This window comes from Bos mutus, chromosome 8 (genome assembly GCF_027580195.1).
Source record: "Bos mutus isolate GX-2022 chromosome 8, NWIPB_WYAK_1.1, whole genome shotgun sequence".
Taxonomy (NCBI): domain Eukaryota; kingdom Metazoa; phylum Chordata; class Mammalia; order Artiodactyla; family Bovidae; genus Bos; species Bos mutus.
Window position 1 is genome coordinate 65,471,827 of NC_091624.1, and position 26,040 is coordinate 65,497,866.

The following is a 26,040-nucleotide window of genomic DNA, read 5'->3' on the forward strand; positions in this document are numbered from 1 at the left end:
AAAACAAAGACAATAGGGAAACCATTGTCAGCTGATAGAAAACATCTTGTCCTTAGTGAATAAACAAGTGCCAAGAGACATGGTGGAAATGGAGGGAGTAGAGTGGCCGTGTCAATCAAATGAATTGAGACCAAGCTTTGAAGAAGGAAAAGGGCCTTGCAGGCAAGACAGAAAGCCTGGTTGACAGAAGCAGGCTATTCTTGGGAAAAGTTTGCATCAAGTAGCAATGAGATATAAGGGTAATAAAAATAATAACAGTCAATACTGGAGTAGCACTGTCTGTAATCAGGCATTGTCATGTTTTGCAAGTGCTCACTCAGTTATTCCCCATAAACAGTCTATGAGGTAGGATTGTTATTGTTGTTTAGTTGCTAAGTTGGGTCCAACTCTTTGCAACCCCATGGACTACAGCCTGCCTGGCTCCTCTGTTCATGGGATATCCCAGGCAAGAATACTGGAGTGGGTTGCCATTTCTTTCTCCAGGGGATCTTCCCAACCCAGGGATCAAACCTGAGTTTCCTGCACTGCAGGCGGATTCTTTACCACCGAGCCACCTGGAAAGCCCTGAGATAGGATTATTGCCCCTATTTCTAACGGATAAGGAAACTGAGTCACAGAGAATATTATGTACATGTTAGATTGAACTATGAAGTTGCCGTTTTTGTAGGTCAAAATTGTTTACTCTCAGAAATTTCATGTGGTTTGACCTGATAAGTAAATTGCCTAAAGTCCATGGCTATTTTGACAGGCAGAGCTAGACTTTGAACCCTGGCAGCTGGCTCAAGAGTCTGGGCTAAGAGCCTTGTGGCTAGAGGGCCTCTTACAGACATGGCCAACACTTACTGAACGCATACTGTGCACCCAGCGCCATCTAAAGTTTTACACGTATCAACAAGTCATTTATCTTTGCATCAACACTCTTGAGGTAGGTATGATAATCACCCAATTTATAGTTGAGGAAACAGAGACTCAGAGAATTTAAGTGACCTGCCAAAGCTTACACAGCTAATAAAGGCAGAGCTGGGATCTGAACCCAGGCTGACTGGCCCGGGGGCCTGGATCCAGTGCTCCCTGCCTCTCATGTGTTTGTAGATGTGATGTGACAGAATTTGAACTGAGATAAGATTTCACTGCATTTCAGTACTCTGGAGAGGAAAGGCTTTTCCTGTCAAACCTCAGTACAGATCCTCAGGACTTTGCATTGGAAGGATACGCGAGAAAGGGACATTGTATTTTCTGGACAGCTCAAAATGAAGGATGTTGTTATTCTGATGGAGTAGAAAACTGACCTCGTAATTACTTCAAAAATAAGTAAATAAAAGACAGATGAAAGATAATGGAGCAAAAGGAGAGAAAGAGAATGTGAAAGACTAGAAGATTCATTATAGAAGGTATTTTAGATGTTTCTATGCTGGAGATCGGAGAAGGCAATGGCACCCCACTCCAGTACTCTTGCCTGGAAAATCCCATGGACAGAGGAGCCTGGTAGGCTGCAGTCCACGGGGTCGCTAAGGGTTGGACACGACTGAGCAACTTCACTTTCACTTTTCACTTTCATGCATTGGAGAAGGAAATGGCAACCCACTCCAGTGTTCTTGCCTGGAAAATCCCAGGGACGGGGGAGCCTGGTGGGCTGCCGTCTATGGGGTCGCACAGAGTCGGACACAACTGAAGCGACTTAGCAGCAGCAGCAACTTGTTCCTACTCTTAAATGATTGACTGACCATTCAGTGGACATTTGGTGCTTGGATCTACTCTGTTGAACAATCAGTGGTCATGTCAGAATGGCCCAATATTCCATCTATTTAATTTACACCCAGAATGTCTTAGGCAAAGAAGAAAAATCTAGCCACCATTGCTATCCAGCAATGTAACTTTTTAAAGTGTTATTTAATAATATCTAAAACTCTTCTAATCTTAACTATCACGTGAATCAAATTAGCAGAAAAGTCTGAATTATAGAATATTTTAAAATGCAGTTTTATTTTTCCATGTACAATATCTTAGGCTAGCTAGCTATGGATTGTTTAGCAAGAAGATTCTACACAAATAAAGAGTCCAAGAATCTAAAGTAATTTCAATCTCGAGTATAAAATAATTCAGATCACTAGATCTACAAAAACATGAAAACCTTTTTATCTCTTTAACTCTCAAAATAGAGCAAATTAAGGCCCATGAACCATTGTTTATGGATCAATATTCTGGGTCAGTTCTGTAGAAATATAATTTAGACTAGAGCCAGGCCCAAACAGGCCTAAGTATAAAAAATATTAACGAATTCATATGAATATTTAATTATTTAAATTAGGCTGCAGTGACTGTATCGCTGGCACCACTCTGTCCACTTGGTCCTGTACCTGCCATAAGAATGGCAATTCTTTTGCATTTTGAAGCACATAAGCATGACTGTGAACATCTCTGTTGATCTCAGATGCTGACATACAGACTTCCACCAGTTAGTAAAGCCAGATCCCTTCATTTGATATTCCTCAACTTGACATCACTGGTTCCTGTTGTAATCTGGAACCAGCTGGAGCAGTGCATATCCATGGCAACCATCAGTATAACCAATTCCTTCACTCACCTAGTAACATGAAATAATACAGTATCCTTTATAACACACAGCAGCTAACAAGATTTGGTTTTGCTCCTTGATTATACATTATTGTGGGTTGGCCCTCAGCCTCTTCTCAACAGAAATCCTACTGCAACCCAACACTACTATGTTAAATGAAGCTGTCACTCATGGTGGATGCAAGTAGCTATACCTAAGAAAGCTGCTTATTCTTGGCCCATTTACACACTTTAGTGAAATGGAGAGATATCTGTTTCCATGGCTAAAAAGCAGACTGTTTACACAGTTAACTGGGATAAATGAGACCTATGGAAGGCTTAAATTGAGTCTTCAAGCCTGTGGGTTAAAGCTAAATGATGCTTCCAAGCCTGGAATTATTCATACCCCTTCCAAAGACTATTAGTTTACTCATTTTCAAAGGTACCATTGAACAATAAATAAAATAAAACCTGGGTTTTCAAATTTCTATCATTATATTTGTGGTGATAAATATACATGTTTCTATTTACATTGAATGTATTATCCACACAGATGTGGTTCTAAAATAAGCATATTGGCCTAAAATCACTTCTGGTTCAATTTACTCTGAAAAGTTTTTATAACATGAAAAGAGTATTATTTATGAACATTACCATTTGAGAGCCACTGACCCAGACTAAAAAACGAAACACAAAGATAGTCTAAATACGATGTCTGGGCATAAAAACCTTCATGACTCTAATGTAACTCTCAAGTCCATCACCATGAAAAATAACACAATGTGGTAGTTAAGATGATGAAATCTTAGGTTTGAATCCAGGCTCTGAGTTCTCTTACTAGCTGTGTGTCTTTGGGCAATTCACTTGCCTATTTGTGCCTTGGTTTACTCACCTGTAAAATGGACATAAAAGAATCTACCTGATGTGGACTAAATTGTGTCCCCTCCAAAATTTATAGGTTGAATCCCTAAGCCCCATTGTGATTGCATTGGGGCCTTTGGAAGGTAATCAGATTTAGATGAGATCACGAGGGTGGGACCCTCATGATGGGATTAGTGCCCTTATAAGAAGAGACTGAAGAGACCTTTCTTCTCTCTCTGCCTTCTGCGGACACAGTGAGAAGGTAGCCATTTGAAGCCAGGCTGTCACTGGGGAACCAGATCAGCTGGCTATTTGATCTTGGACTTGTTAACCTCTGGAATTGTGAGAGATATCTGTTATTTAAACCACCCAGTTTATGGTATTTTGTTTTATGGCTGTTTGAGCTAAAACACCACCTTATTCTCTTTTTCATATTTTTATGAGCTGAAAATTATAAAGCATGCAAAATAATGCCTGAAATATAGCAAGTGTTTTCTGAATTGGTTTTCAAATGAAATTTTTTAAAAAAATAAATGAACGGGTGGGAAATTCTAAAGTGTTTCTTTCAGGGTTTCAACCATTTTGTCTTATAATCTTAATAATCTTTTAAAAAAATTGTTACCATGACAAGTGAGCTAATATATATGAAGTTATCTGACATAGAATCTGATACACCCATCTCTAGGGCATTTGTAACCACAGTTGTCTGCTATAAAAATGCTTGTTTTATTAATACTTGAGTTTGAGACTTGTTTCATCAGACCCACATCAACCTGTTCTTTGAAAAGCTGTAGTGAAAATCCTGGCCATCTGCCTTGTCCGTTCAAGTAGACATGGCCTATTGTGGCCCCAAGGAACAATGATCTCACTCAGTCCACTGGGCATTGGTTTTATGTAGTCTTAAGTAGAATTGCATCTTACGCTGGGATTTGGTTGTAGCTAGGTGGTACATTGGAGAAGGCAATGGCACTCCACTCCAATACTCTCGCCTGGAAAATCCCATGGACAGAGGAGCCTGGTAGGCTGCAGTCCATGAGGTTGCTAAGAGTCGGACACGACTGAGCGACTTCACTTTCACTTTTCACTTTCATGCATTGGAGAAGGAAATGGCAACCCACTCCAGTGTTCTTGCCTGGAGAATCCCAGGGACAGAGGAGCCTGGTAGGAGGCCATCTATGGGGTCACACAGAGTCGGACACGACTGAAGCGACTTAGCAGCAGCAGCAGGTGGTACATTAAATGCATATAGAAGACTGTTCTTTGTATCTTGCTAACTAACTTAGCAGTCAAGCTGGATTTTACCCCATAACTTTCTTTAGCTCTCCTTCCTCTTCTCTCCACTCTCCCTCCAGGTGGGGGTGGGGGTGGAAGTGTGTGCACACATATATGCTTATCATTGAGCAAGCCGCCCAGAGTCTGCACATTAACCATTCTCTTTTTATGAAATAGTTGTATAAGATACAGAGAAAGAAAGAACATTCAGTTACAAACTTCCCAAGTTTGCAACCCACAAGCTGGTTCACCAGAACCCAGAGAACATCCTTTGTTTCACAATTAGGCAAGAGATATAGTAGAAAAACCCCAACTTGTTTCCTTTCTATGTAGGACTCAGAAACTAGCCATTTTATATTGCTTTGTGGTTTAGTTTTCAGATTTTCCTACAGGTCTATTCAGATTAACTTGGCCAAAGGAAATGCCTCCTCTGAGATACTGCATGAAGCATAAGCTTAGGAAGATTGGGAAGGCCTTTAAAAAGAATATCATATATTTTTCACATGTCATTAGCTTGTACTTTGTGTGATAACAAAGTGAAGCCATCTGATTTTCAAATACTTGAATCAACATCGTCAACTCAGTTGATCACTTGTGAAAAAAACAGCATCTTTGGTGTGTGTGGGGGGGTTTGTCTAGGTACAGGAGATAAATACAGATTTTATATAAACCATCTATTTCATTTAAAAAGAGGTAACAAGAGGTAGCAACCTTCCTATTTTCATGAAGAAAAGAAATGAGTATTTAAACCCACCCTTTCTTTGCATATGCCTTGTGATAGATAGACACACTTTTGAATAAAACTGCCTAGAAGTTTTTCAGACTAACTGTGACTACAGCTTTTGGTTAGGTTTCCTGTCCCAGGAAAGGTTAAGATACTTAAGAAACAGAGGGTCTTTGCATGTCCCTAAGCTTACTGTTCATTGACACAGCGGGTACAGCAAATAGTTTGCACTAAGAGCCACCACTGAGGGGTTTAAGCAGTGATGAGAAAAGCTTGGATTGTGTTCTGAAGTCATTATAATAAGAACCTTGTTCCCTCTCCCAAGACTCATACTGTGAGGGCTTCTTCTATCTATAAAAGTTGATTTTGCTCAAATCAGCTTTCCCTCAGCAGGCTGCTTGTTTGGCCAATAAAGGCAGAATAACTGTTGACGTGGTTAGGATTGAAAGAGTGAGCCCGGGCACCTGTTCTCATTAGCCCTCCATCTCTTTATGGTGATGAACACAGAAGGAGTCTGAGAGCTACCACTGCAGACTGTGAAGGACCAGGGTTTAGCTCCCTTTAGTCCACCACCTGGGGACAGAGGGTTGGCCCCTGTTTCATTTAAGGGCATGCATGCCAAGTCACGGAGAAGGCAATGGCATCCCACTCCAGTACTCTTGCCTGGAAAATCCCATGGACAGAGAAGCCTGGAAGGCTGAAGTCCATGGGGTTGCTGAGGGTTGGACACGACTGAGCAACTTCACTTTCACTTTTCACTTTCATGCATTGGAGAAGGAAATGGCAACCCACTCCAGTGTTCTTGCCTGGAGAATCCCAGGGACGGGGGAGCCTGGTGGGCTGCTGTCCATGGGGTCGCACAGAGTCGGACATGACTGAAGTGACTTAGCAGCAGCATGCTAAGTCAATTTAGTTGTTTCCGACTCTTTGCAACCCTATGGACTGTAGCTCACCAGGCTCCTCTGTCCATGGGATTCTCTAGGCAAGAATACTGGAGTGGATTGCCATGCCCTTCTGCATGAGGTCTTCCCAACCCAGGGATCAAACCTCTGTCTCTTATGTCTCCTGCACTGGCAGTCAGGTTCTTTACCACTAGCACCACTTAGAAAGTCCTCACTTAAGGGCTTTGAGGGTCTATTGGGAAAAACAGAAGTAATGAAGAAAGGGCTTACTGAATAAATGAAAAAACTGTCAGGCAGTAGCCAGAATAGATGAGGCGGGATTACTCAGCTGCGTTAGTAAAGCCAATAAGAATTAACAATAAATAGCAATGCCTTATCATGACCTGATTGGATCCTGGGAGATCCTTCCATAGACCCAAGTATGACATTCGTCCTCCCGCCACCCATTAGCGTTCTTTATTCTCTGCTCCTTTCTGTATTATAAGACTCAGTCCTGGTTCTTAGAACACAGCAGGAATGCTTATGGCCCAGGGCCTTTGCCTTAGCCCTGCCTGCGGCTTCAAACACCCTCTCCCCAGACTGATTCTTAGCCAACTCCCTCATCCAAGACTGGAGTCTGCTCCCATTTCACCTTCTTGTTGCCATTCCCAGGCACCCACATGCCCTCATGATCCTTCTCGCCCTGCCTTACTTCTACAGCACTTATCCCCTTCTACAACGCCACTTAGCTTACTTATTTATGATGCTGTTATTTATTTTCTGCCCACCTACCACCTCTCCCAATGCAGGCTGAAGAAGGGCAGGGATCTTTGATGCTTCGTTCACTGGTGTAACCCAAGCACTTAGAACAGTGTCTGGCACATCGTAGGGGATTCATAAATACTTGTGGAATGAATGATGAGGAGATCTAGGCATGTACCATCATCATTATTAATATTATTTCTAGTAATAGTATTTTATCACGCTTAGACATTTTATTAATCATTGACTTGATAGTGTATAGATGGCAAATATCAGACCTGGGACTCCAACTGAGCTCACTGAGATTAGTAGCTTATGTCTAGTAACTTCAAAGAATGCTTAAATAAGATGGGTCACTTGTAGATAGATTCCAAAACAGGAAACATACAAGGATATTATTGAAAATATTCAAACCACAATTCAGAGCAAAGTGCCTTTCCCATCTTGCTCCTTTCTATGCCCCCCCCCACCCTGCTTCTCCACTTGATCAACATCCAAGTTTCTTATATTTAACAGGTAAACTCTTCAAGATAAAAACGTTTGTTTTCACTGATGTGTGCCAGTGTTGCTCTGGGAAAGAAAAAAGTTGTTAGCCCACTATACAAGGGTGTACTGTCATCCAACTCTCTCGTCATAATAATGATAATGTTTCTCTTCTGCCTCAGTTGGACTCCTAGTCACATGACAGCAAGTGATGGGCGCTGGAATCCGAGCCCACCCATAGCAGTTGAGGTTTAAGTAGAACACGAACTAACTATGATCCAGAGTCTTTGTTTGAGGAGCAGGAGTTAAAGTGTGAGATGCTCACATTTTATTAATAGCAGTAAACAGACAAGCAGGCAGAGGGGCCTTCAAGTGAAAAGGGAAAGAGCAGAGTCCGGGATCCAGAGGGCAGTACAGGGAGGACAGGCCCACTCTCAGACAGAGCCAGGAGCATGAGGTCTGAGTACAAATGGATTTCCTCTGTTGTCTGTCACTTCCCAGGGGATTTGTAAATAATGTCAGCAGGAGCTTGTGTTTGCTTGCAAATGCATTCCTGAATGTTAGGGACCACGTTGATTGTTTCCCTTAATGTCCTGTAACTCTGGGGGTGCAATCTGATGGGAGTCGGCAGGAGCCATGGATCATTTCTGTGGAGCTGGTCCAGCCTAGTATTCCTGATGAAATACACAAAGATAGCGAAGCCTGGCCTGAAAGATTGGTGACCAATCCTTCTCAACCCAAAGAGCCCTGATGTCAGGTTGCTGGTTTCTTTTCATGAGACACTCCCTCTGGGAGAAGGCCCTAGCTCTTCCCTCTTCATATGGCCAGTAGGACAGATGTGTGGGATTCTGAAAAATTATGCAGTCCTTCTTTAAACAAGAACAAGAAGCATATTCCTTACTGTGAGGCGTGGTGGCTCGGTGGAATGGACCCACCGGGGGAACCTTCCACAGTCAAGGTAAGGAGGAGGGAGTCACTCTCCTGCACATGGGCTGGAAGGGACACCTGCTTCTGCCCTCGAAGTTCTGGACAGGGTGTCCTTGGAGCATGAGGAATCGGGATGAGAATGTCACAGTCAAGATTCACAGTGGAGGTGGACATGTCACACATTCTGGGAGAGTAAATATATTTGACTTTTTTCTCTGAATGTTTTTGGTTTCAGTTTGAAGAAGAAAGAAGCTTGTCTAATCCTATTTTGCTTAGGCAGATATCCAAGAGAGTGAGATGAGCCCTCAGTAAAATTGAAACTTAAGTGCTTTTTATTTCCACCCTTCCAACCCCTCCCTGAGCCCCTTTCCTCTCTGTCTCCGGGGCTCCTCCTAATTACCATGAGCCCCCAGCACACTGGATCTGGGCCTGCTCTGATGAAACTACCAGCCTGAGAAGCTGTTCCTCTCTGAGGGGTTTATCGCTGTGTCCTCAACTAGAGAAATGTTGCTTGCAAGAAAACAAAACCCACTCAAACTAGATTAAATAAAGATTGACTGTAAGTGTCTAAGAGGAAACCTCAAGAACATTCAAAGACAGGAAACAAAGCATGACGTAAGCTGACTGGAAATGAAGCTGGAAGTGGTTTTGGGAAGCCAGAATCTGAAGACATGACCACTCGACTACTTTTCTGTCTACTTATTTCCAGGCTCAATCAATCAATCATGTCTCATTCGCTGTTCCTCTCTGGCTCTTGCTTCTCTTTCCTTCCTCCCTTTCTTACCCTTTCCTCTCAGATGGCTTGCTTTACTTTTAAATGACTCAACTTGGTCTGACTGTATGATCTCGAGTTAATTAAGTCCCTGCCATCTTCCAACTACAGTCTCTGCACCTGAGTTTAATTTTTTTAATTTATTTTTAATTGGAGAAAAACTGCTTTACAATGTTGTGTTAGTTTCTGCCGTACAGCAACGTGAATCACCTATATGTATACATATAGACCTTCCCTCTCGAGTCTCCCTCCCACCTCACCCCGCATCCCAGCCCTCTAGGTCGTCACAGAGCACCCAGCTGGTCTCCTGTTCAGTTTAATTTCTAAAAACCAAGTCTGATTAGCCATTGGTCACTCAGTGAATTGGCTCCTTGCCCCTGGATGATGGTGGGACCTGCTCCCTGGGCAATGATGGGATGTGGCCTGAATTAAGGGAGGAGGGTGAAGAAATTAGGAAAAGGCTTTGTCAACCTGAGAGACCTAGGGCTGTCTCTTCTAGCTGTGAGCAGGGCCAGGGGAGTGGAACGTGTATATCAGGCATCTTTGACATTATCTATTGACAACAGATGTTGATATTATCTACTGATAATGCTGTAGGACAAACCACTCCAGAAAGCAGTGGCGTAAAGCTGTAGGCATTTATTAAGCTCAGTAGCCTGTGGGTTGCCTGGATGGTTCTTCTGTCTTGACTAGGCTTGGGAATGTGCCAAGGGCTCAGCTGGCTGGCAGCTGATCCAAAACAACCTCAGCTCAAACAACAGAAGTAACTATGACCAGAGGGTCCTGTGTTTTATCCTCCATTGGACTGGCTCAGGCATGTTCCTCGTGATGATGGCTGAAGTGGAAGAATGGAAACAAAAACACTCGAGGGTGTTTTCAAGTTCTGTATGGGTCACATTTGCTAACATCCCCGTGGCCAAAGAAACTCACATGTCGAGACTCGGGGGCAAGGAAATAGAACCTGCCTGTTTAGTCAGAGAAATAGAACTATCAAATCACATGCCAAGGGAGGTTGGATACAGAGGTAGAGAAATCGGAGCTATTAATGCAATCATTTGCTGCATCATGACAACAGACTCACTGGCATGTACAACAGCAAGTCTAGGTACACATCCTTTCCCAGCAAGTTTTGTACAGGATCTTTTGATAGTAATTCCTGACCACAAATAATGAATTTTGAATCCTTCTTAAATAACAGCAAGTCAGGTGTCTCTAAAGTAAAGAATAAATTTAAAAAATAGCTAGAACACAGAACCAAGATAACGGAGGGCATTGGATGTTCTCTACCTCCCCCCTCCCCTGCCTGTAATTCGCACACAACATACCTAGGCTTGCTTTCTAATTCACTGGATTAAAAACAAAAGCTTATTAATTTAATTGTGTTTCCTAAATAGCTGAAAGCTGAGCATGTGTAACCCTACGCCTCTCAAATTAGAGGCTGTGTCATCAGTGACTTCTCTTCCCTCCTGGTGGTGTCTGGATTCTATGTCCATGCAATGGGGCCTAGTTATTTGTTTGCTTTTCTGATAGGAATGAAAAGAATACAGCTTTTGTAAGTGGCCTTTTATAAGTTAGCTCCTGAGATAGATAATCCAGTCTGGGGCTTATTCTGGTCTTCTGTTCCTTTTCTTAGATTCATAGAGTAATAAAATGTCTGGACTAGATGGGGCTTAGAAATCATCCACCATTTCCCAACCTTTAGTTATTCCCATAAACCACTCACTATTTTGTAACATCTGTCCACTCTGTAGTATTTTGAATTAAGTTAACTCAATTTCAAAACCTAAATTAATTCATTTTTAAAAATTTATATCGTGGCCATAAGCTGAAAACTCAGTGTTATCTGATGTAATAGAAAATGACCATAAAATAAACAAAATGAAAACATCACATTGTTATGAAATTCTGTCCAGATGCTTGGGCCTTCAGCCTGCCCAGTCTTTACTAAAAAGGAAGCTTAGCAAATGTGAAGGAAGTGTTAAAGAAATATTATCCTCAAACTGATGCATTCTCTCTGATGGAGTCTGGAAGATGTAGAGAGGCTTGAAAAAGTCATGACTTTCTCAGTGTCCAGTTCAGCACTACTTAATGCCCTGTTCCTGTACGCTTCAGTCATCTCGGACTTTCTGAGTTGTGTGGACATCATACTGGAGGGGATGTCAATAGTCCAAATCCCTCCATTCACAGATGAAGGAGCCCAGGCCTCCTCTTATGCCTTCCTCATGGTTGCCTTTGTACTGTGTCACTACCAACTTGCCTAACATTTAGGCTAGGGGGAGGGAAAAGAAATGAACTGCAAAAGAAGTAAAACACAGAGCTGGTGGGTAATGCTTTCAATTCTACGAAATCGGAGCTTACCTGGTTTTCAATTATATCTTCTTTTCCTGGTCTCCTTTCCTAGAGGACGTTGGCTGTAGCCTATTGAAAGAAACAGAAAGACCCCCTTTCTTCCATAAAGAAGACTTCTGCCTGGATTTACTGCTATCTAGGCCTGTTGGATCAGGAACCTTCTAGACTGTCCACGGAATTCTCTAAGCCAGAATACTGGAGTGGGTAGCCTTTCAGTTCTCGAGGGGATCTTCCCAATCCCGGGATCTCCCTCTTTACAGGCAGATTCTTTACCAACTGAGCCACAAGGGAAGCCCAAGAATACTGGAGTGGGTAGCTTGTCCCTTCTCCAGAGGATCTTCCTGACCCAGGAATTCAACCAGGGTCTCCTGCATTGCAGGTGGGTTCTTTACCAACTGAGCTATCAGGGAAGCCCTTCTAGATAGATATACCCATACAAAAGGAGGTGTCTCTAGTTCTCTTGCCCAGAAAAGCATTGTGTCAGAAAAAAAGGGTCAAAAAAGCAGGGCTATGTAAGTCTTAATTCCTTGGAGTAAGCCATAGGAGCTGTGCTAATGGCATTCTAAATCCTCCATGTCAAACTGTGGATTTTCAAAATAAGGTGTAGAAATCCTCTTTGTCTCCTTATCTTTCCAAGATGAAATTTTAGTTGAAAATCCTTTCTTTAAAGAAATAAATAGGATAAATGTAGTCATACACTCAACTAAGCTCTTTATTCCATTGCCTATGATTTGGAATAAGCTATAATGCAAAAAAGCAAAATGGCTGTCTGAGGAGGCCTTACAAATAGCTGTGAAAAGAAGAGAAGTGAAAAGCAAAGGAGAAAAGGAAAAATAAACCCATTTGAATGCAGAATTCCAAAGAATAGCAAGGAGAGATAAGAAAGCCTTCCTCAGTGATCAGTGAAAAGAAATAGAGAAAAATAATAGAATGGGAGAGACTAAAGATCTCTTCAAGAAAATTAGAGATACCAAGGGAACATTTCATGCAAAGGTGGACTCAATAAAGGACAGAAATAGTATGGACCTAACATAAGCAGAAGACATTAAGAGGTGGCAAGAATACACAGAAGAACTGTACAAAAAATATCTTCACGATCCAGATAATCATGATGGTGTGATCACTCGCCTAGAGCCAGACATCCTGGAATGTGAAATCAAGTGGGCCTTAGGAAGCATCACTATGAACAAAGCTAGTGGAGGTGATGGAATTCCAGTTGAGCTATTTCAAATCCTAAAAGATGATGCTGTAAAAGTGCTGCACTCAATATGTCGGCACATTTGGAAAACTCAGCAGTGGCCACAGGACTGGAAAAAAGGTCAGTTTTCATTCCAATCCCAAAGAAAGGCAATGCCAAAGAATGCTCAAACTACCACACAATTGCACTCATCTCACACGCTAGTAAAGTAATACTCAAAATTCTCCAAGCCAGGCTTCAGCAATACATGAACCGTGAACTTCCAGATGTTCAAGCTGGTTCAAGAAAAGGCAGAGGAACCAGAGATCAAATTGCCAACATCTGCTGGATCATCAAAAAAGCAAGAGAGTTGCAGAAAAACATTTATTTCTGCTTTATTGACTATGCCAAAGCCTTTGACACAATTCAAAAGCTTATTGTGTGGATCACAATAAACTGTGGAAAATTCTGAAAGAGATGGGAATACCAGACCACCTGACCTGCCTCTTGAGAAACCTATATGCAGATCAGGAAGCAACAGTTAGAACTGGACATGGAACAACAGACTGGTTCCAAATAGGAAAAGGAGTACGTCAAGACTGTGTATATCATCACCCTGCTTATTTAAATTATATGCAGAGTACACAACACTGGGCTGGATGAAGCACAAGAATCAAGATTGCCGGGAGAAATATCAATAACCTCAGATATGCAGATGACACCACCCTTATGGCAGAAAGTGAAGAAGAACTGAAGAGCCTCTTGATGAAAGTGAAAGAGGAGAGTGAAAAAGTTGGCTTAAAGCTCAACATTCAGAAAACTAAGATCATGGCATCCGGTCCCATCACTTCGTGGGGAATAGATGGGGAAACAGTGGCTGACTTTATTTTGGGGGGCTTCAAAATCACTGCAGATGAAATTAAAAGATGGAGAGTTATGATCAACCTAGACAGCATATTAAAAAGCAGAGACATTACTTTGCCAATAAAGGTCCATCTAGTCAAGGCTATGGTTTTTCCAGTAGTCATTTGTGTATGTGAGAGTTGGACTATAAAGAAAGCTGAGCAGTGAAGAATTGATGCTTTTGAATTGTGGTGTTGGAGAAGACTCTTGAGAGTCCCTTGGACTGCAAGGAGGTCCATCATAAAGGAGATCAGTCCTGGGTGTTCATTGGAAGGACTGATGTTGGAGCTGAAACTCCAATACTTTGGCCTCCTGATGTGAAGAACGGACTCATTGGAAAAGACCCTGGTACTGGGAAAGATTAAGGGCAGGCAGAGAAGGGGACAACAGAGGATGAGATGGTTGGATGGCATCACCGACTCAATGGACATGACTTTGGGTAGACTCCGGGAGTCAGCGATGGACAGGGAGGCCTGGCGTGCTGCAGTCCATGGGGGTCACAAAGAGTCAAGACACGACTGAGCGACTAAACTGAACTGAACTGATTGAGGCATTTCTTCAGCCATGTATGAAAGAGACTATCTTCTTGAAATATTCTTCTTCGTATTTTTAAACATGATGTTCATTTTATCAAATACTGGTTTCATTTTGAATTTCTCATGCTTTTTGAAATCAATATGATGTACATATTAAGAAAATAAATGCTTCTTTCCCCCGTGCCTTACAGAGTAAAATCAAAAGAGCAAGTGTCCATCTTTGAGACAAGGATACCAGCACCTGATACCTATTATATGAATCAGATTTTTTTCTTCACACTTTGAATTTTAGTGTTCCATACATGTGTTACCTGATCTGAACAGCTTGGACTATTATTTGTGTTAATGAAAGCAAGAAACATTCAGATGTCTATCAGTCTGTCTTTACATTTGTTCACAATTGAGATTCCTCTCAACCCCATGTTGGCTCTTTCTCCAAAAGCAGAGGTAAGAGACTTTATAGTTGAGCAAGTTTTCATGGACATCCTGACCCTGTTCTTACTGTCTTTGAAATACTGACAGAGGTACTAAAGCTTTCTGAGCCTCACTCCTTCACCTTTCAGTGGGGCAGTAAGATCAATCGTGTTAGAGTATTATAAAGATTAGAACAGGTGATGGAAGTAAAGCTTGTAGCACAGGGCCTTTCCTTGAAGCTTGTGATAGGTGGTCACTAGCCTTATTACATTGGAAAGGCCATTTGAGATAGCGAGGAATACATACAGGCCTTGGGGTCAGAGAGGAGCAGGACCCATTTCTGCTTCATTCATAATTGCACCTCCAGAACCAATTCCCACTGGCGCAGAGGAGGAACTCATTATTTTGGGGGATGAATAAATGAATGGTTCTGGCATTATCCCTTATTAGCTGTGTGGTCCTGGGTAAGGCATTTCACTGCTCAGTGCAGTTTCCACAGCTGGAAGGGTAATACATTTGTTATGGACTTGCCGGGAAGCTTAAGTGTAACGGCTGATGTGAAGCGCCCAGCACAGAGGCCAGCACATGCTGTGCTTTCCACAGGTGTTTATTCCAAATTTCTACTGTCCTTCACTTTTGATGATCCCAAATAATGAACAGTTATCCCAAATAATCAGCAGTTCCTACAGAAGCATCCATTTTAAAAGTTGTCTTTTAAAATGGGCAGCAGTCAGTGTCAAGGAGCCCAGGATGTATGTAGGTGGCCTTTCATAAAAAATGTCAGGGTCTGAGAATAGCAGGATATCTAATTTGACCCTTTTGTGTTCCTGGGCAACTTCAAAGTAGTATAGTTTGGGTAAAGGCCAAGCCATGTGGGCATAAGGAGGATCCTGAAAAGAGGCATGGAAATTATCTTTTACCAAGACCTCACTTTCTCATTTTTTAAGGAACTATAAGGAAGGTTCCATTTCTTGTGTCAGTGTCAGTTGATTGGTTGTGCTTTTGGGAGTTTTGTCTTAAAAAGGATCCCAAGGCTTCCACCTCACAGAAGAGTATCATGATGAGTAGCAATGTCTGCCATGAGTTTAAGATGGGGTGTTATGACTGGTGTGCCATGGGATTTATACAATAGCATTCAGAAGGGAGATTTGCTGGTGGCTCAGAAGGTAAAGCGTCTGTCTACAATGAGGGAGACCCAGGTTTGATCCCTGGGTCGGGAGGATCCCCCGGAGAAGGAAATGGCAATCCACTCCAGTACTATTGCCTGGAAAATCCCATGGACAGAGGAGCCTGGTAGGCTACAGTTCATGGGATGGCAAAGAGTCGGACACGACTGAGTGACTTCACTTTCTTTCACTTTCTTACCCATGTCAGGCATGACCCCTTGCAAGTTAATAGCAAAAACAAATAACCAAACATCTATGTTTTCCCCCTCTCTTAGCTTTTTGCTCTTAATAAGAACCATCTCATATTAGCAGGTCATGGTGGCACTTAAGATCTTGAAGTAAATAGGAAAACAGATACTGACCCAGTGAAATTGATCACCTATAACCCTTACAGAAATGCCTGGCATTGCAGGTTAAATGTACAGAATGTGATATTCCTGCCCACATTCTTTTGGCAAATATTTGTTGATCATCTTCTAATTGCCAGGCAATGTTATGGCTGCTATAGTGAACTAAACAGACAAAAGCACTTTTCCCCATGCCTGTCATCTAGTGAGGGATACTGTTGACTTTTATTTTGGCTATTATAAAAATTTATGATTTCAAAAAAAAAAAAGACATTCCAGCCACTCCAGAACATGTACAGAAAAAGGAGGACTTTCTTACTCTCACCTGCGTAATCTGGTTGGTTATAACTACACAACCTCTCATTCTGGAGTCCAGTCATCCATTTCACTTCTACTCATCAATGCACTTTCAGCTTTCTGCCTTGTGATATGCCAGTGTGATCCACATAGATAAACCATAGAGAACCTGAATTCTCAGATGTTTCATCCCTTCTAATTTGGCCATAATTACTTAGATGTAGGTGCCCACTCTGTATCTGTACCCTCACCCTAGGCCTTCTGTGGCCTACTCTATCTATGATCAGCTTCTAGAACAGGGTTTTATTCACTTTGGGAGTAACTGGAAGCTTGGCCAAAGTTTCACAAGTGTGTTTACCCTACTGACTTGATAATAAGTAAAATCTGTACCATTAGTTTGAGTCAGAGGCCCCAGTTGGACAATTGAGCTTTGACCAGTGTAGACCTCTCATGCTTTCTATACTTACTAAAGAAAAAGAGCAACAGAGCCTCTGGCCCCTAAAACCCCAAAATTGTGATTCAACCTTGATGTCAGGTCAGATTTCACATTCCCAGTTGCCCCTTCCAGTCTCTTCATGCTACTCCAAGGCTCCAATGTAGCCTCCCAGGCACGGCATACACAAAATGTCAACACCTTTAATTATTGTGGACAGGGGACAGGGAAGCAAGTGTGATTTTATTAGCCAGGACTAACTGCAAGTGATAGAAACCCAATTCAAACTGACTTAAGGAAAAAAGGAATTTTATGGCTCATATAACTGAAGAATTCTGGTTTTAGGCATGACTGAATTGGGAATCTATTTCTCTTCTCTGTGATGGAGTCACTCCTGGGCAGGCTCTCTTCACTTGGTAGACTTATATTGCAATGTAAAAAGAAAACTTATCTTTAATATGGGTCCCAGAAAAAAATCTCGAGCCTTATGCTCATTGGTTCTTATTGGTCAGGCTAGGATCACGTATCCATCCTTGAACCAATCACTGCCATCAGGGGATAAAGTACATGGATAAATCTCTTTGAGATGGAACTGCAGCTCATTTCACCCAAACTTCTGGACTGTGAGTAGGGGAGGGACAGTTCCACAAAGGGAAACCAAGCTGCCATTACCAGAGGAAGGGGAAATGTTTACCAGACAGGTGGAACCATCAAACATCCTCTAGAGCAGTGGTCCCCAGCCTCTGGGATCTAATGCCTGTTGATCTGGGGTGGAGCTAATGTAATAATCATAGAAATAAAGTGCACAATAGATGTAATGTGCTTGAATCATGCAAAAACCATCCCCTACCCCAGCCCGTGGGAAAATTGTCTTCCATGAAACCAGTCCCTGGTGCCAAAAAGTTGGGGACTGCTGCACTAGAGGTACTGCACTGACTGTCACCAACAGAGGAAGGTGACAACATGTCATTTGGTGTGAAAGTGGCAATGACCACACGTTGACTTCGTGCAAAAGCGTTGGGAGAAAAACCACTCATGTCAGGCTCCAAAGCAGGGAATGAGGAAGTGCAGCGGGAGCTACCAGCCCACGTATTCCCGAACATCCACCTATGTGCCATCTTGGGGTTTATGTGCCCTGGAGTGTTTCCCTGGGAATATGAACCCCAGATACTGGTTGGGACCATTTTACAGTCCAGATAACTTATTCTCCATCCTAAAATCTGCTGCTTGTCCTGCCTTAAGGCACCTCATTCATCTTCATCTGTGGTAGACATCTGTAAGTTTGAGTCATAGCACCTTCTAGTACAGATAAATACTCTGAGCAAGGACATGGCTAGGAGCCATTACAAAACAATGTTTGGCACCAACTGCTGCATATAATGTTTACTGGCTCTTTGCTGATTTTACCAAATGAAGACTGTTTCTTACTGATTCATTTTTATTATCATTATCACTGTCACAAGGATCATCTAATTCATTTATACTGCACTTGTTGTAGAAGCTAGATGATGGTCCTTAAGGCTGATCCTGACTAGCAGCCTGCTTGGTGTCACTCAGGCTAGAGGGGCTATGGTAGTTCTCCTTCTTCAGAGCCCCTCAGATCAGATCAGTCGCTCAGTCATGTCCAACTCTTTGCGACCCCGTGAATCACAGCATGCCAGGCCTCCCTGTCCATCACCAACTCCCGGAGTTCACTCAGACTCACATCCATCGAGTCAGTGATGCCATCCAGCCACCTCATCCTCTGTCGTCCCCTTCTCCTCTTGCCCTCAGTGCCTCCCAGCATCAGAGTCTTTTCCAATGAGTCAACTCTTTGCATGAGGTGGCCAAAGTACTGGAGTTGCAGCTTTTTAGCATCATTCCTTCCAAAGAGATCCCAGGGCTGATCTCCTTCAGAATGGACTGGTTGGATCTCCTTGCAGTCCAAGGGACTCTCAAGAGTCTTCTCCAACACCACAGTTCAAAAGCATCAATTCTTCGGTGCTCAGCCTTCTTCACAGTCCAACTCTCACATCCATACATGACCACAGGAAAAACCATAGCCTTGACTAGACGAACCTTTGTTGGCAAAGTAATGTCTCTGCTTTTGAATATGCTATCTAGGTTGGTCATAACTTTCCTTCCAAGGAGTAAGCGTCTTTTAATTTCATGGCTGCAGTCACCATCTGCAGTGATTTTGGAGCCCAGAAAAATAAAGTCTGACACTGTTTTCACTGTTTCCCCATCTATTTCCCATGAAGTGGTGGGACCAGATGCCATGATCTTCGTTTTCTGAATGTTGAGCTTTAAGCCAACTTTTTCACTCTCCACTTTCACTTTCATCAAGAGGCTTTTTAGTTCCTCTTCACTTTCTGCCATAAGGGTGGTGTCATCTGCATATCTGAGGTTATTGATATTTCTCCTGGCAATCTTGATTCCAGCTTGTGTTTCTTCCAGCATTTCTCATGATGTACTCTGCATAGAAGTTAAATAAACAGGGTGACAATATACAGCCTTGACGAACTCCTTTTCCTGTTCTGTTGTCCCATGGCCAGTTCTAACTGTTGCTTCCTGACCTGCATACAAATTTCTCAAGAGGCAGATCAGGTGGTCTGGTATTCCCATCTCTTTCAGAATTTTCCACAGTTTATTGTGATCCACAGTGCTCATATCACCCAATAAATGTGAAGTCTGTTCCCTTTCTGTGTCGCCTACTGAACTGTGAGTTCCTTAGCAACAGGGACTGTCTCTTTAACCCCCCAGCATCTCTTGTATGCAACATATTATAACCACTCAACGAATGTTTGTAGAATAAGTGCTATGGTTAGTGATTGCAAAATAAAGAGCATTAAGACGTAATCCCTAACCTTGAGAAGCTTCAAGTCTATTAATTACAAAAATAATCACTGATGACACCTACTAATGTTAATCATTGTTGGTGTTAAAGTGCTGTGTGCTAGATACTGAGATAAGTGCTCTCCAACACTATCTCATTTAAAGATCTTGATGCTCTCCCCCATATATACCACTACCCTTTTACAGATGAGAAGGCTGAAGTTCATGGAGTAAGCTAACATAGCATCATTTGAAAATGGTGGAATCAGGATTTGAATCCAGATCTGCTGAATTAAAATGCCATGTTTCTAACCACTGAAGTAATACTACCATTCTATAAAGGCAGGATGGAAAAAAATTGGGAGAAGGTGGAATAAATCAATATTCACAGGATTGTCAGAGAGTTCCCAGAGCCAATTATGATGACATCAAAGCAAAGCAAATCTTATATAAAGATGATGAGTTCGTCCAATTTTGTAACTAGTAGGGAAACTAAGCAGAGATCCAGAAACGTGTTAATGACACTATCTGAAGACTCATGGAAATGTGCATAGGCCACCTGAAACTAGGAAGCACCTACTGTTCTCACTGGTTTTTTCCTCAAGGCTAGAAGAAAGTTTTTTTCTCTAGTGGAGGAAGTGTCTGCATTTTCACTAAATATGGGGTCAGTGGGACTTCCCTGGCAGCCCAATAGTTAAGACTCCAAGCTTCCAATGCAAGGCATGTAAGTTCGATCCCTGGTTGAAGAACTAAGATCCCGCCTGTTGTGTGGCCAAAAATGAATACATAAATATGAGGTCAAAAGATGGATGAGTCCTGCCCCTCACAAGTTTATTTTACATTCTCCCAGAATGTAAAGAGAAATCACAGAATGACATTAAATAGAGATAGGGATCACACTTGCAAAAACTATGTGCACTTTGTCCCTTACCCCAAGCACTTCTTTCTGCTGCTCTTTGTCGGCTTCCACATAGAGATCTGAGCCAAAGCCAAAGAAAAGGGCAGCACAGGTCTGACAGCCCCAAAAGAGGTCAAGCCAGGAGGAAGCAGGTAGGATGGTTAGGGATCCTAAGCTTTGCTGAGGAGAGAAAAGCAAAATGAGCTAGTCCATGAGGCCTACAGCCAAGTGGGTATCAGAGACCCAGGCATCTGGTTGAGCACGAGAAGCTTTCTTGCCAGGCGACAGGTAGGATTTCTGGAAACGACCTAAGGAAAAAGGTACCAGCAACTGCTTAGAGCTAGAACTGTCCAAGATGAGTAGGCTTGCAGAGCTGTGGCGGATGTTAGTGCTCAGCAACCAAACTGTGTTTAATGATCTCCTTTAGTCACTCAACAAACAGTTTTCACATGTGGATGTGTGTGAATGTGCTATGTGTATAGACTGAGCTGGGTGATGGGAAACCATAAAGAGATATGTTCCCACTGGGAATCTTATGTTGGACACAAAGACCAGTAAATTGGCAACAGTGGTACAGTACTGAGAGGCCCCCTCCACCCCATCCCCACCCCACCCTGCCAAAGGCAAACAAAGGGAGCTCTGGGATTATAAGGAAGACAGAATTACTAAGGAAAAAATTATTCATGACATTTGGTAAAGGAAGACTTTGTTCAAGGGGGCTACTGCAGTGAAATACTGTACTAGAAGAGAGAGACTGTGTTTGACTCTGAGTGAAAAATAAAAAGGAAGTTTATAGCCAGGCGCAGGGTGTGGGTCAGTGGATGGAAGATCACTAAGAGGAAACATCAGGAGTAAGGGGGGTTCTGGCTTACCTGACCTAATGTATTTTTACTGAAGACAGGCCAGGGTGATCACACTTCAGATGGAGGAGAGTGGAGGATGAGGAATGTGATCAAATGTTGATGGTGATCAGATACTGAGGATGGGGATTCTGGCTAAATGTACTTAGCAGAATTCTTGCTAAAATTGGACAAATGCAGAGACAAATGTGGAAGTGCGCAAATTGAGGTCACAGAAGAGCCTGAGTCGAATTTGGTCAAGTAGAGGATCTTTGTCAATACCTATCCCAGTCCTGGTCGAAAAGGAGCAGCAAGTTAGCCAAAAGCTAAGTGAGCACTGAAGAATGACTAGGATTCACCCTGGTGAAGCATGGAGGTAGAAGCAAGGTGTCAGAGGGGCTTAAAGGGAAGCATGACTCAAAATCAGGAAGTAAGAGAGAGCATGACATTTCTGGGAACTGCAAAAACTTGGTCTAGTTTGTGCTCAGAGGGAGAGGTAGAAAGTGGCAAGAGATGGCACCAAGCTAACTACCCTCGGAGTCTGGGCTTCATCCTGGAGTCAGTGAGGGCCTCTATCATTGGGTTTTCATTCCAGAGGAAGAAATGATCAGGACCCCTTACTGAGCTGTCTTGGATCAATAGTGACACAACTGCCAGCAACAAGAAAGATGCAAGCTCTTTGAGAACACCTGATTCCATCCACACCTGATCCTCTTGCAGGCACATCCAAAGGAAGCACTTTGACCATCTTTTCCTGGCCATTAAAACAGAGTCTTGGTAACCTAATATTATTAAAACCCTCATAAGTTGAGAGCATATCAAAAATCACATAATTTTTCCAGCCTAATTTTAATTTAGTAGACTCACGTTAGTGGCACCTGAGAATTACGTGGGGAAATCTTTGAAAGAAATATCGATGCCAGGGCCACCTTCAAAGATTCTGATTCAGTTATCTGGGGTGGAGCTGGGCATTGGCAGTTTTTAAAGATCCCTAGTGCTGTCAGGGCTGAGAACAGCTGCAGAGCACAGAGCCTAGCCACCTTAACTCCTGAGAAGGAAATGGACTCCCCTTGCCATCCTCCAAGTCCTCCAGCCAAGATTCTCGGTCAACTTTGCACACTTTCCCAGCAGATCTTCAGAAGCTGCCTATATCAGCTGCTATGACTGCTTCAAGCCCCACTCCTCTTTTACAAATAGATGCAAGAGGACCGTGTTCTAAAGCAGGCACAATACAGCTGGAACAGGAAGGCGACCTCGCCTACCCCTGGGCATTCACAGCCATCAGCACCATCTCACTTCCTGGGCTGTGTTGTCTGTGCAGCACTGAGGAGTTTTGTCAAGGATTTGTTTTCCCCTGGATTCACCCGGAAACTCCAAGCAGGCCTCATTAGCACATTACTCACGCTCACCCAAGTCCCACACATCACTTTCCTCCTCACCCCCACCTCCAGATTTTTTCTTTTTCTCTACTTGCTTGTTTATTCAGTGCAGTTGGGTTTTGTTCCCTGTGCCCCAAGAAGCACATTTTTTGGAATGGAAATGCTGCTGGAAAAAAAGCAGGTGGCTCCAGGCTCCAGGGTCCCAGCCCATTGCCCCTTGTCATCCTCCCCGTGAAATGCCATCCATCAGGAGCACTGAGTGACGGTCCTCCTAAATACTTCCCAAAGTGCTGCCCTGTTTTGCTCCTTCCACACTGAGACAGAAAATCATTAACTCAGAGCCCCTGGGTTGTTTCTTGCAGCAATTAACAGCTGCCCTGGTGTTAATTCCCAATCGATAGTCTCTCGATGTTGCTGCTCTTACAGCTGTCGGCTTCTGAACCCCACAGCACATTTTGAAAGTAACATGATGGGGCGATGAGACTCTGCCCCTCCTGAGCTTCTGGAAAGCCCTCACCAGGCTTCTTGGGGAGACCCGGTGCCCCAGGGACTCAGCCAGCCAGCAGGGGGCCCCACCCACCTCTTTCAGATGACAAACTCAGGAGATTGGCAGAACTGACTTCCCTCTGGAGTGGCAGCCCTAGGGATATTCATGAAGCTTTTGTTTGTTTATTTAGGCTTTTCTGGAATTCTTTTCTGTTTGTTTTGAGATGGCTGTATTTTTCCTTCACCTAAAAAAAAAAAAACCCGCTCATTCAAATCAGTCTATAATTTTAATCCCAGAACCACACAATTTCTCACATCTTGTCTGTGTTGCTTCCTCCAGCTCCCTGTGGACAGAATGAGACTCGAGAGGATGGTAAAATAATCCAACTGCCTCCCTGCAAGACAGGAGCCTGGATCGTGCCAGCCATCATGGCCTGCTACCTCCTAGTGGCAAACATCCTGCTGGTCAACCTCCTCATCGCTGTCTTTAAGTAAGAGGGTCTTTCTTCAGAACCCGTGGAATGGAGTAGGGAGACTAAGGCAGGAGGGGAGCATGATGTTGCGGAAAGCAAGGGTGTTTCTCACTTGATTGTCTCTGGTCTCTTTTTCAGCAATACATTTTTTGAGGTAAAATCAATATCCAATCAAGTGTGGAAGTTCCAGAGGTATCAGCTCATCATGACTTTCCATGAAAGGCCCGTTCTGCCCCCACCTCTGATCATATTCAGCCACATGACCATGATATTCCAGCACCTGTGTTGCCGATGGAGGAAACACGAGAGTGACCCAGATGAAAGGGACTATGGCCTGAGTAAGCTTTGAGTGACAACCCCCGGCAACTACAGAGCAGGAATCCCCACTGCTTCTATAAGCGATCATGCAAGACCACTGGGCACCTGGTTCCTCTTGCTTCCTGCCCACAGCTCTGAAGACTTGGGAGGGGTAGGAGGGTATGCTCGATGAAAAATGGTGCTGGAAACAAGACAGGAGAGGCTGCAACTGAACATTCTTAACCTCTCTGCTTTCTTAGTGAGATAAAACCAGACTCCAGCAGGGCTGTCTTAGCACCTTCATAGGTTCTAAGCTTCTTACTTGCCAGACATCCCACCACAAGATATATCAACCACGTTAATATGCTCCCAATGCTACTGTATATATAATTTAAGCATCCTGACGTGCAGAGTTGTAGGTGATTAAGTTTGACTTTCTATGATTGTTTTTGGATCTATAGTGTTTTTAGGTCTTAAACATTTCCCAAGCCTTAGGGGGTGTTCCTATATGACTTAAAGAGGAAACCAGCAGTTTTTTCCATAATCCAAGAATAAAAAAGACTTTCCACCAACCACTTTCTAGCCCACTATTTCTAAAAAGAGGTTCAATTGGGGGAATAATCCTTTATTATATAGAATTGTTCCACACATTGTAGAAGATTTAGAACATCCAGCCTCCACTCATTGAATACTAACAGTTCCTGCAAGTTCCTAAATGTCCCCTGGGTACACCCACTGTTAAGAACAGTAGGATCCAGCCCCATACAAGCAACCTCCTGTGGTTTCTCAAAGAGTGTCAAATAGACCACCTACACTAAATCTACTGAATCAGAGCCTTTAGGACTATGGCCCAAGAATCACCTCCAGGTGATTACTAGTGCAACTCAAGTTTAAAACCAAAGCCACTCAATAATCAACTGTTTCTTTAAGTCTGAAGCTTTTAACAACTTCTTTGACATAGCAATGCCTGACCTCTTCTGAGACATTAAAATTGGAAAGTTGGAGAGGGGTTAAGAATTCCAAAATTCACTGTTTCCATTTGAAATACCCATTTAGGCAAGTAGAAAGCTCAGGGGAGAAAAGGTTCAGATTTCCACTGGGCTCTTTCTACCACTGTATCAGTTACTAGTTTGTTTACTTGCTATAAACAGAACACCAGATACAATAACACAAATATATAAGGTTTTGCTTTAACTCACACAACAAAAAGTGAAAAGGTAAATAGCCCAGAGCTCAATAATGACTCACTAAAGTCAAAGACCCCACGCCTATTTTTAGACTCAACTATTCCCTGTCACACTGTCTTGTCTCACAGTAGCAAAATAGCTGCTGTACTTCCAGTCATCACATGTCCATGTTCAAGGCATAAAGAAGTATGAAGATGAAAAAAGGTAGAAAGAATCAACCACATACCTGTAGTTGATCAGGAAACCAGAATCTCTTTCCAATACCTTTGAAAGAAAAAGGCGGTGGAGGTGGGGTGGGGATTGAAATGTCAACCTTTTCCTGCAGCAGATTTTTTTTTTGTACCTTGAGCCAAACTGTGTTTCTTGGTTGCTACTCAAACTTCAAGGAATACTGGAAATATTTGGCTTTCCAGTCTCAATAGTTGGAAGAGGGAGGGGAAATTGGGTTACAAAGGGCTTTTAGTAAGGCAAATGAAAAATGTGTGTCTGCCACGCTCCTCAGCCCAGGAGTTTTTAATAAACCTTTCTCTGCATAGTTTCCCTTTCCTTTATTTAGCTACATTGTTATCCTTACAACATATATTATCCTAACCATTCTCTGCAGTAAGCCAGGTACACTTAGGTGAGATTCAGAGGTCCAAAATGAATCTAACACCCAGAAAGAGAACAATGATACCAGTCAGCTGACCAGGTTTGGATTTAGTTTGATCTCAGTGAAGGATCGAGGCACTTCCCTAACCTGACTTGAGTTAGGAATGTCATTAGGCCCACAAATCAGGTTCATTGCTTTTACTTCTCTGCCTCATATCT

General features: G+C 42.8%; 1 protein-coding gene across 1 annotated transcript in view; it reads left to right on the forward strand.

Annotated features, from left to right (window-relative positions):
• The window catches only part of TRPM3 (transient receptor potential cation channel subfamily M member 3), a 297,803-nt gene that overhangs the window by 256,103 nt on the left and 15,660 nt on the right, over window positions 1-26,040 (forward strand). The window contains exons 21-22 of the mRNA XM_005897493.2: window positions 23,614-23,764; window positions 23,885-24,084. Of these exons, the coding sequence (XP_005897555.1) occupies window positions 23,614-23,764; window positions 23,885-24,084 (351 nt within the window). The remainder of the gene's footprint in view (window positions 1-23,613; window positions 23,765-23,884; window positions 24,085-26,040) is intronic.